Raw genomic sequence first — 14,832 nt, 5'->3', positions numbered from 1 at the left:
ATGTTCGAGATTAAGAAGCTCAAAACTATATCTATGGGAGTGGAGTGCTATACAGTAGAGTAAAAAAAGGGGTGTACACTTAGCCCAAACAATTATAAAATTCAGACAGATCCTGTTACTTCCTGGTTTGGTTTGCTTAGTTGCACTGAACTCTAGAGGCAGCAATCACCCAGAGCAACTGACTTGCGAAAGACTTCTCATTGAGATGCATTGGGAAGTCTGTGATTGGACAGCCACAGAAAGTCTGGGCGGGTTTAGAAGGGGAGGGATTGAAACGGCTGCATGCAAGAGATCTGCAGCATCTGCAAGCTGTTGCCTATCAACATTAAAGGAACACAAACTTTCATTCCTGACCCTATAGTGTTAAAATCACTATCTGGCCCCCCCCATCACCTCCTTAAATACAGTAAAATCTTACCTTTATTCCAGTCTGCTGGTACTGGCCCTGCCCCTCATCTGCCTCTTTGGCTTACATCATCAGAAGTGATGACCTCAGACAATCACAATGTTTTTCCACAGGAAAGCATTGGATTGGCTGGGCTTGTCAATTCCGATGCTCTCAGCCAAGGAAGTGGGCTAGGGACAAAGCCAAACACTGTCCTTGCCAATCTTCAATCTACTACAAAATAACTGCAGGGACTGACTATACTCACCAGATCTAATTAAGCTGTAGTTGTTCTGGTGACTATAGTTTCCCTTGAAGGAACACTAAGATAGGAGTAGGAAACCTTTGGCAATCCAGATGTTGTTGACTACATCTCCCATGCAGGGCCGGACTGGCCCACCGGGACACCGGGAAATTTCCCGGTGGGCCGGCACACTAGGTGGCCGGTGCGCGGCCGCCTAGTGTGCACCAGCCCGGGCCGCAATTACAGGGTGACCGGCAGGAGGGGATGCGCTCCCCTCCTGCCGGTCACAGAATGTAGCGTGGCCGGGCAGGCAGACCGGGTAGGGATGGGGCAGTGGCACAGGGCCAGCCTCTTCTCCTTGGGGGGCCCCCCAAGGCTGGCCCTGCTTACACCCGGCGGGCAGGCAGGCTGGCCGGTGCGCGAGGGAGCACTCTCCCCTGAGTGCTTCCTCTTCAGCTCCCTCGCGCACCGCACTGATACCGGAGCCGGAAGATGACGGTATCAGTACGGTATCAGTACGCCAGTGCGCCGGTATCAGTACGCGGCGCGCGAGTGAGCTGAAGAGGAAGCACTCAGGGGAGAGTGCTCCCTCGCGCACCGGCCAGCCTGCCTGCCTGCCCGCCGGGTGACCGGCCCCCCAGGAGCCCAGCAGCACCACTGGACCCCAGGGAATCCCCTCAGCACTCCAAAAGGTAAGGAGTCTGGGGGGATTAAATAATAAAAAAAAAAATGTGTTAGTGTGTGTGTGTGTGTGTTACTGTGAGTGTTAGTGTGTGTGTGTGTGTGTTAGTGTTACTGTGAGTGTTAGTGTGTGTGTGTGTGTTAGTGTTACTCTGAGTGTTAGTGTGTGTGTGTGTTAGTGTTACTGTGAGTGTTAGTGTGTGTGTGTGTGTTAGTGTTACTCTGAGTGTTAGTGTGTGTGTGTGTGTGTGTGTGTTAGTGTTACTCTGAGTGTTAGTGTGTGTGTGTGTGTGTGTGTGTTAGTGTTACTCTGAGTGTTAGTGTGTGTGTGTTAGTGTTACTGTGAGTGTTAGTGTGTGTGTGTGTTAGTGTTACTCTGAGTGTTAGTGTGTGTGTGTGTTAGTGTTACTGTGAGTGTTAGTGTGTGTGTGTGTGTTAGTGTTACTCTGAGTGTTAGTGTGTGTGTGTGTTAGTGTTACTGTGAGTGTTAGTGTGTGTGTGTGTGTTAGTGTTACTCTGAGTGTTAGTGTGTGTGTGTGTGTGTGTGTGTGTTAGTGTTACTCTGAGTGTTAGTGTGTGTGTGTTAGTGTTACTGTGAGTGTTAGTGTGTGTGTGTGTTAGTGTTACTCTGAGTGTTAGTGTGTGTGTGTGTTAGTGTTACTGTGAGTGTTAGTGTGTGTGTGTGTTAGTGTTACTCTGAGTGTTAGTGTGTGTGTGTGTTAGTGTTACTGTGAGTGTTAGTGTGTGTGTGTGTTAGTGTTACTCTGAGTGTTAGTGTGTGTGTGTGTTAGTGTTACTCTGAGTGTTAGTGTGTGTGTGTTAGTGTTACTGTGAGTGTTAGTGTTAGTGTGTGTGTTAGTGTGTGTGTTAGTGTGTGTGTTAGTGTGTGTGTTAGTGTGTGTGTTAGTGTGTGTGTTAGTGTGTGTGTTAGTGTGTGTGTTAGTGTGTGTGTTAGTGTGTGTGTTAGTGTTAGTGTTAGTGTGTGTGTTAGTGTGTGTTAGTGTGTGTGTTAGTGTGTGTGTTAGTGTGTGTGTTAGTGTGTGTGTTAGTGTGTGTGTTAGTGTGTGTGTTAGTGTTACTATGAGTGTTAGTGTTAGTGTCAGTGAGTGTGTGTCTGCTAGTGAGTGTCAGTGAGTGTGTTACTGAGTGTGTTTGTGTTAGTGAGTCTGTTTTCTGTTTGTTAGTAAGTGTGTGTTTGTCAGTGAGAGTGTATGTTTTGTAAGTGAGTGTGTATGTATGTCTGTCGCTGAGTGTGTCTCTGTCAGTAAATGTGTGTGTCTGTTAGCTAGTGTGTATGCGTCTGTTCGTGAGAGTGTGTGTGTGTCTTCAGCACTTACCTTTCTCCAGCGCCGGACTCCCTTGGCGCTGGGGATCCCTCCGCCGCTCAGCTCCGAATGCGCATGCACGGCAAGAGCCGTGCGCACATTCAAACCGCCCATAGGAAAGCATTACTCAATGCTTTCCTATGGACGTTCAGTGTCTTAGAATCGCGGAAGCTCCTCTAGCGGCTGTCAGTGAGACAGCCGCTAGAGGCTGGATTAACCCTCAGTGAAACATAGCAGTTTCTCTGAAACTGCTATGCTTTTAGCTGCATGGTTAAAACTAGAGGGACCTGACACCCATACCACTTCATTGAGCTGATGTGATCTGGGTGTCTGTAGTGGTCCTTTAACCCCTTAAGGACATGTCATGATTCCCTTTTATTACAGAAGTTTGGTCCTTAAGGGGTTAAGTGTGTGTGCATCTGCATGCTCTGGTGTACATACCGCGGTCGCAGGGGTCGCAACCCCTGCGACCAGGTGCCCGCAACCCCTGCGACCAGGTGCCCGCCGCCATGTGTTGCGGCCCCGGCCTGCGCAGAGTAAGCGTGCGGGGGGGGCAGGGATCAATTTTCGCACCGGGGCCCCATAGGTCATGTGTACACCACTGGGTAGGGGAGCTTCTGTTCCCCTACCTGGTCTGACAGGAACCTGCAAGCGAGAACGCTCCTCCCGCGAGCAGGCATGTTGGAGCGTTGCCGTGCGTTACCATGGCAACGCTCCGATCTGCCTGCTGTTCTCGCGGGAGAAGAGCGAAGTCAGCCTGCAGCCAGAGGAGCTGCAGGCTGAACAACACGCGCCACCACTGGACCACCAGGGATTGAAAAGTTCCCCCTCTCCCCTGGGCCCTGACCAAAGGTAAAGGGGGAGGGGATTAAAAAATGTTTTTTTTATATAAATATATCAATGCTATAACCCACCCCCATACACACACTACACTCCTCCCCCCACCAACAGCACCCCTCCACACACACAGAACCCCCCCCACACACAGAACACCTTCACGCACACAGAACTTCTTCATGCACGCAGAACCCCTCCACACATAAAAAGCACCCCTTCACGCACACAGCACCCCTCCATGCACACAGCACCCCTCCATGCACAAACGATTTCTTTTATGTTTGAGTGATAGTTTTCAGTTTTTTTCCCGCTTCCATATCTGCGCACTATGCTGGCGCGATGCATTACGGGGCTGGTATGGATTTTTTTCCAGGGCTGCTTTTCATTCCCAGTCCGGCCCTGCTCCCATGATGCCATGCCAGCAATAATTATGGCGAATTATGGCTTTGCAAGAAATTGGTCTATTGAATATCTGTTTTGCCACTTGTGAAATTTGAACCGTGTTATTAATAAGTCTTCTACTCCAATCTGAAGAGGCTTCTAGTCTGGGAACTGCCAGATACATTGGATGATTGTCATGAGACTGCTGTCTTGTGATGTATTTTTTTATATATTTAAAAAAAATTTTTTTATTCTTTATGCAAAAAATTAAAGAAGTGAAACTGTTGAATCAATGTATGTAGGGAAAAAAAAAGTTTCAATATAGATGGAATTTTTAGCTGCGTTATTTAACCATCTCATGAGAGATTTATTTTTCTGCTATTTTGGCAGTTTGTACAAAAATGTTTAATACTGCAATACCGGTTTTGGTGAAAAAATTGCATTACCACCAAATTTCTCTGTAGGCACCAAAACAGTTTTTTTTTTTTTTTAGCTTAACCCCTTAAGGACCAAACTTCTGTAATAAAAGGGAATCATGACATGTTATGTGTCCTTAAGGGGTTAAAGGGACACTATAGGCACCCATACCACTTCTGCTCATTGAATTGATCTGGGTGCATATTCCCAGGTCCCTTAACCCTGCAAAGTTTTCCTTTATTGAAGCAGTTTTGATGTATAGTTCATGGTTATTCACGAATATGAGAACGAAATAAACGTGAATCTCAAAGTTAAAAACCCCTTCAGTCACTTGCCTGAATCCAGCGCCAATGTCCCTCGGTGCTGGGTCAAGCTCAGCCTACGCTCCTCCCCCTTCTGGCAGGGGAGACCTTATTCGACAATGACCGAGCTCGCATTAGGATTTCCCCATAGGAAAGCATTATTCAGTGCTTTCTTATGGGGAAAAATCTGACACTGGAGGACCTCATGCTGAGCGTGAGGACGTCCAGCATCAGGTAACGGACCAAAGGCCCGTTTCGATTCCAAAAGCCAGACAGCCACTAGAGGTGGAGTTAACCCTCAGAGGTAATTATTGCGGTTTCTCAGAAACTGCAATAATTACCACTGTAGGATTAAGGGACCTGGGACATTGCACCCAGACCACTTCAATGAGATAAAGTGGTCTGTGTGCCTACAGTGTCCCTTTAAGTCCAAATTAGCAAAATTAGGAAAAAAACAATAATTTTGTGTTCAGCTTGGCTACTATGGCCTTAAATTTGAAATTTTGTTTGAATTCCCGGTAGTTCTCACTTTATTGAATAGTGAGTAACCCTGATAGTCTTATTTTTGTGATTTATGATGTTTTATTTATTTTGTTTCTTAAAGCTACTTTGAGAATTGTTTGTTTTATTAATTATTTTATTAATTTTACTCTCAAGCACCTATACATTGAGTTGGCACCAAATCATAGTAATTGAATGGTATAATTTAAAGGAACACTATAGGGTCAGGATCACAAACTTGTAATCCTGACCCTATAGTGTTAAAACCACTATTTAGGTGGCTGCCCCCCTTAATCACCTTAAACGGTAATAAAACTTAGCTTATTGTCATGCTCTGCGCAGGTCCCCATAGAGAAAGCATTCGATTGGCTGAAACCTACAAGCCGGCTTGGCCAATCAGCACCTTCTCATAGAGATGCATTGGAGGTGTCCCTTTTCTCTGAAAAGACAGTGTTTACATAAAAATGCCTGCAGGGAATGATTATACTCACCAGAACAACTACATTAAGCTGCAGTTGTTCTGGTGACTATAGTGTCCCTTTAACCTAAAATAGCCAAACTGTGACTTTAACGGAGTTAGAGATTCCAAAATCTATCTTTTATGCCTGGTGAATAAAAACATACAAAATGAAGCCCTGTGTTCAAACTCCCACTACTCCTGGGCAGCGACACTGACTATAGTACTCCTCAGCTCAATACGTAGAATAAAAAAAAAGTTGCCTGCGCACTATGCTAAATCCCTCTGAACATTGAAATAACTGTAGGTTTTTAGTGTCACAAAATTATTTAATTATGTATAGGGATTTAGGATAGTGCCCAGGTAACTTCTTTTTTTTTTTATTTTTTTTTTTTTTTTTTTTATATGTTTCGTGATTAAACCCTAATAATATGTGTCCCTTCCTTTGGACATCCTCCTTGTTATCGAAACTTGATTGATGGCTGATCTCAGCCCTCGTTCCAGACAGCTATTCCAGCAGATATTACAGATCATTTAAAAAATTGACGGTGAACTAGACCTTATGTTTACACAAAGGCAACTTTAAAATGACTTGGACGACAAGAGGTGGGGAAAATTATTTTTTTTTAAATATAAACCCATGACGGAAGTGCTTTAACAAAAAAAAGGAAGACTGATTTAAATACTAAACGGTGTGTATGGCACAGTCATCTCTTGTGATTCTATTAGTTCCATATCCTGCCTTGACGGATAGAAAAGGCTCTGTATAGTGCAAGTTCTTATACAATGGAAACCTTTGATTCAGAATTTTCTTTATCTTATTGCGTGCCACAGAATCCTGAGTAGCATCTTGTGAAGCACACATTTTGCCTCCAGTAGCATTTTTGTTTTAATAATGTATTTTAAAATAAAAAGCAAACCTGCTGACATGTCAGTGACCTCTACACACTTACTTTAGGATTTGCAGTAAAACTTTGACTAATGTAATAGGATTTTAACCCCTTAAGGACACAGCTTCAGAAGCTTGTCTTACGCTTAATGTTCCCCCCTCATTATTTTTAGGGTGAGGGGGGTAGGTAGGGAGATATTTTTTTTTTTTCGGGGGGGTGGGGGGGGAGGGTTAACTAGGGTCCCCCCCTCCTTTGTATTTAGGGCCCCACCCACCGCTCAGGGGTGGGGGCCGGGGGGGACAGTAGGTCCCCCCCTTATTGATAATTTTAGGGCCCCCACCCGCCGCACAGGGGTGGGGGCCGGGGGGGACAGTAGGTCCCCCCCCCCCCTTATTGATCATTTTAGGGCCCCCACCCACCGCTCAGGGGTGGGGGCCGGGGGGGACAATAGGTCCCCCCTTATTGATCATTTTAGGGCCCCACCCGCCGCACAGGGATGGGGGCCAGGGGGGACAGTAGGTCCCCCCCTCATTGATAATTTTAGGGCCCCCACCCGCCGCACAGGGGTGGGGGCCGGGGGGGGGGGACAGTAGGTCCCCCCCTCATTGATAATTTTAGGGCCCCCACCCCCCCCCTTATTGATCATTTTAGGGCCTCCACCCGCCGCACAGGGGTGGGGGCCAAGGGGGGACAGTAGGTCCCCCCCTCATTGATAATTTTAGGGCCCCCACCCGCCGCACAGGGGTGGGGGCCGGGGGGGACAGTAGGTCCCCCCTCATTGATAATTTTAGGGCCCCCACCCGCCGCACAGGGGTGGGGGCCGGGGGGGGACAGTAGGTCCCCCCCCTCATTGATAATTTTAGGGCCCCCACCCCCGCACAGGGATGGGGGCCGGGGGGGGACAGTAGGTCCCCCCCCTTATTGATAATTTTAGGGCCCCCACCCGCCGCACAGGGGTGGGGGCCGGGGGGGGACAGTAGGTCCCCCCCCTTATTGATAATTTTAGGGCCCCCACCCGCCGCACAGGGGTGGGGGCCGGGGGGGACAGTAGGTCCCCCCCCCTTATTGATCATTTTAGGGCCCCCACCCAATGCTCAGGGGTGGGGGCCGGGGGGGACAATAGGTCCCCCCTTATTGATCATTTTAGGGCCCCCACCCGCCGCACAGGGGTGGGGGCCGGGGGGGACAGTAGGTCCCCCCTCATTGATAATTTTAGGGCCCCCACCCGCCGCACAGGGGTGGGGGCCGGGGGGGGACAGTAGGTCCCCCCCTCATTGATAATTTTAGGGCCCCCACCCCCCCCTTATTGATAATTTTAGGGCCCCCACCCGCCGCACAGGGGTGGGGGCCGGGGGGGACAGTAGGCCCCCCCCTTATTGATAATTTTAGGGCCCCCACCCGCCGCACAGGGGTGGGGGCCGGGGGGGACAGTAGCTCCTCCCCCCCCCTTATTGATCATTTTAGGGCCCCCACCCACCGCTCAGGGGTGGGGGCCGGGGGGGACAATAGGTCCCCCCTTATTGATCATTTTAGGGCCCCACCCGCCGCACAGGGGTGGGGGCCAGGGGGGACAGTAGGTCCCCCCCTCATTGATAATTTTAGGGACCCCACCCGCCGCACAGGGGTGGGGGCCGGGGGGGGGGGGACAGTAGGTCCCCCCCTCATTGATAATTTTAGGGCCCCCACCCCCCCCCCCTTATTGATCATTTTAGGGCCCCCACCCGCCGCACAGGGGTGGGGGCCAGTAGGTCCCCCCCTCATTGATAATTTTAGGGCCCCCACCCGCCGCACAGGGGTGGGGGCCGGGGGGGGACAGTAGGTCCCCCCTCATTGATAATTTTAGGGCCCCCACCCGCCGCACAGGGGTGGGGGCCGGGGGGGGACAGTAGGTCCCCCCCCTTATTGATAATTTTAGGGCCCCCACCCGCCGCACAGGGGTGGGGGCCGGGGGGGGGACAGTAGGTCCCCCCCCTTATTGATCATTTTAGGGCCCCCACCCCCCCTTATTGATCATTTTAGGGCCCCCACCCGCCGCACAGGGGTGGGGGCCGTGGGGGGGACAGTAGGTCCCCCCCTTATTGATAATTTTAGGGCCCCCACCCGCCGCACAGCGGTGGGGGCCGGGGGGGGAAGGAGAGTAGGTCTCCCCCCCCCCCCCCTTCAACCACTATTGTGGACAGTAAGCGTCCCTGTGGGTTCGGGCTTCAGCTGTCAGCTGAAGCTGTCAGCTGAAGCCACGCCCACAGCAGTGCTGACAGGCTATCAGCACACAAAGCGCGTTCACAGTGCTTTGTGTGCTGATAGCCCGTCTGATGCATTCACCCAGAATGCATCGGACGAGAGGCCTTTTTAGGGCCTCTGAACTCGGAAGTCCCTCTGGTGGCCGTCTGATTGACTGCAACAAGAGGTGTTCCAAGCTTCCAATGTAAACACTGCATTTTCTCAGAAAATACAGTGCTTACAAGAAAAAGGCTCCGGGTAGCTGTAGCACTCACCTGAACAACCTCATTAAGCTGAAGTTGTTCAGGTGACTATAGTGTCCCTTTAATGACACAAGCAATTTTTGCATTTTCTTGCTGTTTGCGTTCAACTGCAATTTGCATCTCTCTCGTTTATTGCACCGACACATATTATATACTGTTTTTTTAAAGGACAGAAAGGGCTTTAATTTGATGTAACACATATATATATATATATACTTATTTATTATCAAAAAAATACAGAAAAATGCAAAAGAAAATGTAAATTTTTTTTAGTTTTTGCAATAATAATGTGTGCATAATTAGTGCAGGTTAAAGAAAGCAATTAAAAATAAATTCATTTAGTTGTTCTGATTTACAGAATATATAATGTGTCTGGGATTTTAAGTTTTTTTTGGTAGTTACAGGTCACAAAGCACAAGGAGTAAAATAAACTTTTAATGTGGAGCAATTTTAGAATTTGGTATGTTTGTCTTGTAAGCTTAATAGCTATAAAAGAAAACAAAATTGCCACACAAAAGTATATATATTTATATAAAGTAGACATCACAGGCTATTTACCTAAGGTTGTTTTGACACTTTCTACATAGTCATTTCACCGCCAACCTCTGCTAAATATTGGAGAAAAATTTAGTTTTTTTTGTTTTTTGACACACAAACCTATAACAAAGAACTTCTCATGTGTATTTTGTAAAGTTGGTGTGTGCTATTCCTTTACAAAGTTTTATTTTGTGTTCAGTTACACCTGCTGAGTAAAATGACACCCCCTTTGTATGTCTTTGGCACTATTTCGTGTAGCTACAGTGCCATATATGAGACCTGTCCTTTTCAGTATTCACAGTAGATTTTTGAGAGACGGATTTAACCCCTTAAGGACACATGACATGTGTGACATGTCATGATTCCCTTTTATTCCAGAAGTTTGGTCCTTAAGGGGTTAATGAGCCTATGCTTCCATTTGGGGTATTATAACAGTTTGACTGTTTAAAAAAAAACCCACAAAGGCCTACCATTTGTAAAAGTATACACTCCAGGGTATCTCATATGGTGCATATTGTGCCTTAAAATGCCCCCATTTTTTCACCAATATATGCCAAAGTATGTGGTAAAAAATTTATTTTGGGCATTTTTTACATACGGATTACATTTTTGCTGGGCCTTTTGTATATTTCAAGTTCAAACCTCCCAAATTATGCTCAGCTAAGTCTTCTGAGTAAAATGACACCCCCATTGTATGTCTTTGGCAATGTTTTGTGAAGTTACAGTGCTGTAAAAGAGACGTGACAAGTTTACATTTTTAAGTGTGAATTTTCATGGAGGGTTTTGATGTGTCCGTGTTCCACTTTGGAGCACTTGAGCAGGCTACATATTACAACTACACCATAAAGGCATACCATTTCTTAAAGAACACATCCCAGGGTATTTCAAAAGGCATATTTTGAACCTTAGCGTGGGATCATTTTTCCACTAGCTTGTACCAAGTGTAGTGGTAATAAGCGTTTTTTCTGCCTTTTTGACACACAAAGTGAGTTTGCACAGTATATTTTGCAATCCTTATGTGTGCTACGACTGTAAAATACTTCATATGTTGCTCAGCTATGTTGGCGGAGTACAGCAATACCCCCGTATGTACCTTTGCCAGGTATATGTGAATGTTGAAGGGGCACATTTGAGATGCAGCCATTCAGTTTTTTTCTAACTTTGAAGTTTTACGCTGTGTCCATGTTCCATTTTGGAGTAGTTTAGATGGTTGGTTATTGAAACTTCCCCCCAAACACATACTATTTATTAAAGAATACACCCTGGGGTAATTCAAAAGGCATATTTTGAACCTTAGCGTGGGATCATTTTTTCTCTAGTTTGTTCCAGGTGTAGTGGTAATGAGTATTTTTTAATGTATTTTTTTTTACTTTTTAAAACTAGTTTTTAAACTTTTGTTTTGCTTATTATTTTTTAAAAACCTTCTAAACTTTCTTAAAACTTTTTTTTTTTACAGATTTAACATTTTTCTAAGCTTTTTTTACCGTTAACCCCTACCTAGCAGTAAGCAGCACTAACCGTAAATTCCCCATTTGCCCATAACTCCCACCCACCCCAGCTAGCAAAATATATCATTATAAACTATGTAAATTAATTAATTAAATAAATTGAACCCCTGAGAGTTAATAAATAAATAAAAGTTAATCCTCAGGGGTTAAAACAAATTAGATCACAGTATAATACTGTGATCTGTATTTTGATCACTGTAGGCAGTGATCGACTGGCAGGGAAGGGGTTCATTTTTATTTGGACTTGGTAAAGGCGGGTGTCTTTTTTATTTTTTACTTAAACGTTATTAAAACTTTTTTTTAAAAAGTAATTTTTAACTTTTTAAAGCTTATTTTAAAACTTTTTTTAACGTTAACCACTAGTTAGCCGAACTCAAAACCCCCAAATTCCCCACTAACTTCCACCCACCCCAGTTAGCTAAATATATAATTTTAAAATATTTAAATTAATTAATAAAATAAATTTAACCCCTGAGGGTTAAAAAAAAATAATAATTAACCCTCAGGGGTTAAAAAAATAAAATCAGATGACAGTAAAATGTAATCCCTGCCAATTGATCACTATAGTCAGTGATCAATTGGCAGGGAAGGGGTTAATTTTTTATTAAAATGGGTAAAGGGGGGTGGGATTTTATTACAACGTTATTTTTTTTTTTACAGTGGGCAGGATCAGCACTGATCCGTCTCCCTGCACTTCACACTGAACCCGAAAGTGCAGGGAGCCAGAAGGTGAGTATACACAGCACATGTGCCCGCTCTGACATGCTGTCAGAGCGGGCACATGTGCTGGGACAGCCCGATCCGGTCTGCCTCTAATACAGAGGCAGACCGGAGCACCATTAACCCCGCGATCGCCGCGATCTGGAGTTAATTTTACCGCGTGACGGACGAGGTCCGTCACCCGTCGTTAAGGGTATCCCCAGGATGCCGGACCTCGTCCGTCACCCATCCTGAAGGGGTTAAGAGGTAGAATGTTTTGATATCATTGTGGTTACTGTTAGTTTTTCTTTCCTGTAGAACAATTTTGTATTTATTTATTTTGTGTGTGTGTGTTTGTGGCAAAACTGTCCTGCAAGAAGTGCTTATAGTTGGACTGTAGTTGCTCTAAAGTGCCTGTTTTGAAATCTACAATATAAATGTATAATTTATTTTTATTTATTTATTTATTTTTAGAAATTTATTGAGTTTGAAGATTTACAAGAGCAGGATAAGAAAGAGCTGCAAGTGCGCGTGGAAAACTTAGAGTCCCAAACTAGACAACTTGAACTTAAAGCGAAGAACTATGCAGATCAAAGTAAGACACAGCACAGGCGCTCTCTGTCTAACTGAATGTACATGTTTCTCCTAGCCTAGAACTCCTGTCACAATGACACCATCACACCTGCTTAATTCACACACTTTGTCGTAAACTACCAGAATAAGCTGCTCACCGGGTGATGCACATGAACCTAGATATCAGAACTCCATTGCAGACACAAAAAATGCATGGGGTAATTTTGAATTTCAAGATTTTGTTTGCTTCGCATGATGTGTAATACGAAAGGTCTGAAGTTCCTCATGAAAATGAAACTTGTGTTTTAAAAAAAAAAAAAAATCTCTCTCTCTTTTTGAAAAAATAAACTATTTCTACACAAATCTACTTTTAACTGAACATGTTTATTTAAAAAAAATTAAAATGTATATATATATATATATATATATATATATATTTTTTTTTTTTAAATTAAGTGGTAAATAGACCAAATATACATGCCAATGAGATTTTTTTTTTTGTGTGTGTTTTCTCTCTCTTCCCCTCCCTTCCCTGACCCTTAGCATACCTCTCCCCTCCCTCCCTGTCCTTTACTGTGTGTCCCCTCCCCCCCCTTTTAGTAGTCCTCTCCCCTCCCTGGTGTGCCTCATTACCTCTCTTGTAGCGTGGCCGAACGCAGCGGGCCGTGGTACAGGAGCTTCAATTTCCTGTACCCGGCCGGACTGACAGGAAGTGCTCTCTGTGAGCGGTATGCTCAACCACGCTACAATTATTATTATTATTATTATTATTATTTTATTATTTATATAGCGCCAACAAATTCCGTAGCGCTGAGTGACTGACTGGTAGGGTGAGCGCTGTGCGCTTCCTTCCTGCCAGTTACTCAGCTCTTGCGCCCCTTGTGCCGCCATAATGGATGCGCCGGCCCTGCGTGCGCTGGGTCACCGCTGCCTCTCACATTGTGTACAATATTGGTATTAATAGTGGCCGATAGCGATATTTTCCAAAATCCAGAATATCGGTTGATCCCTAATACACACACCCAGCAGGTTTGGATATAAAGTGGTTACACATTGTTTTGTACCGTACATTGAGTCTTGTGGCTGTAGTCCACTCAGTTTGACTCTTAATCATTTCGTGTAAATCTTGTTAAGAAAGGGGAGGGGGGTTGGTTTACATAATGCAGATTTGCCTTGCATGGAAAATGTAAAAATAATACTTTCGGGTATCTTGGATGTTTTGTTTTTTTCAGTGTATTATTTTTGTAATCTAATAGTTTATTCTATTTCCAGTTGGTCGTTTGGAGGAGAGGGAGGCGGAGCTTAAAAAGGAATATAATTCGCTTCACCAGAGGCATTCTGAGGTGGGTGTGGTCATATTCATAACGAAGAATCGTTCGGAAATGCAAATACTAGTCCGCTAAAAAAAAATCTTTCATTTTCTTCTTTGAGACAAAATGTTCTATTTTTCTAGCTCTTTTTATTTTAAAGTCTAAAGCTTCTCTGTTCCTAAGCTATTGCTTGTGTCACTACTTGTTTGCAATTTGAGCAGTTGGTGAAATTGGTCAGTGACAAATGTTCTCATGCTCTGCTAGTCTTCCTATCACAGCTCCTGCAGGGAGAGAATCTCCTCAATGTTTCGCTCCTCAATCTTTTCATATAATATGACTGCAACATAAAGTGCAAAAAAATTAAGCAGATTTACGGCATATATCTATGTACAAATGTGTAGCTTTCACTTTGTACTTGGATATTTCAATCTGTTTCTAAATATCCATATGGCAAAGTATTAAGCTAAGCACTATCTGCGCATCCAGTTTAACGTAGGGTTTTCAACTTGGTATGTAAGTGCATACGTGCTCGTGCAAACCGTGGACAGGCAAAGCCGGAAACCAAATAAAAAATTTGATTTTGCTTTACATGTTTGACTACAACACTGTTAAGTTTATTTTCTATACAATAGACTTTTCATATATTTGAACAGGCAGGGAGTGTCACTCTGCAGAACTTCTAGCACAATGCATAGATAGAATTTATTGCCCTTTATAAAGGGCATACATTGTACCTGGCATGACGGGTATCCTTTAAGAACTGCATTGAGCCTATTGCAGCCTTTACGTCAATGTGTTTTGAGGCACAGCAAGCGCAATCGCATCTGTTTCCTTGGATGCAGCTGTGTGCTAGTAATTTGTTTGGAAAAGGTAAAAGCAAACAGCCATTAAGTGTATTGTTTAGTCCAATGCTTGGGATTTCACTGACATAATGTATGGATTACATTTTATTTACATTCCTAATGGTGGAATTACTTGGTTATCTCTTTGCTTGGCTGTCTTGTATACAGTAGAGGAAGTTGCAAGCTAGATTGGAAGCCAAACAAAGTCCACAAAAAAATCTAAAAATATCACTTGAAAACCGACAGTGCTATAATTTAATCTTAAAACATGGCCCCTCTTTAAAAGAACACTCCTAGTACCATAATCATTACTGCACACTGTAGTGATTATGGTGAAAATAGTGCACTGCATTTAAACTATGCTCTACCTTCCACTTCCTGCCTGCCCTCATAGGTTTAGGATTTAGTTAAGAGAACTTTTGACTATTTGGCAGAAGTAGTCCAGGCAGGGGAGCAGTTT

The 14,832-nt window shown here is 44.7% G+C and overlaps 1 protein-coding gene across 2 annotated transcripts in view; it reads left to right on the top strand.

The window, feature by feature from the left end:
* The window catches only part of SPAG9 (sperm associated antigen 9), a 70,630-nt gene that overhangs the window by 13,365 nt on the left and 42,433 nt on the right, over window positions 1-14,832 (top strand). For both annotated transcript variants that reach the window (XM_063456074.1, XM_063456072.1), the window contains exons 2-3: window positions 12,122-12,242; window positions 13,493-13,563. In XM_063456074.1, coding sequence (XP_063312144.1) covers window positions 12,122-12,242; window positions 13,493-13,563 — 192 coding nt within the window. The remainder of the gene's footprint in view (window positions 1-12,121; window positions 12,243-13,492; window positions 13,564-14,832) is intronic.

The sequence above is a fragment of the Pelobates fuscus genome, chromosome 5 (assembly GCF_036172605.1).
Source record: "Pelobates fuscus isolate aPelFus1 chromosome 5, aPelFus1.pri, whole genome shotgun sequence".
In the NCBI taxonomy this organism is placed as follows: Eukaryota; Metazoa; Chordata; class Amphibia; order Anura; family Pelobatidae; genus Pelobates; species Pelobates fuscus.
The sequence above is the reverse complement of the archived record's forward strand: the minus strand, read 5'-3'. Positions and strand labels throughout refer to the sequence as shown.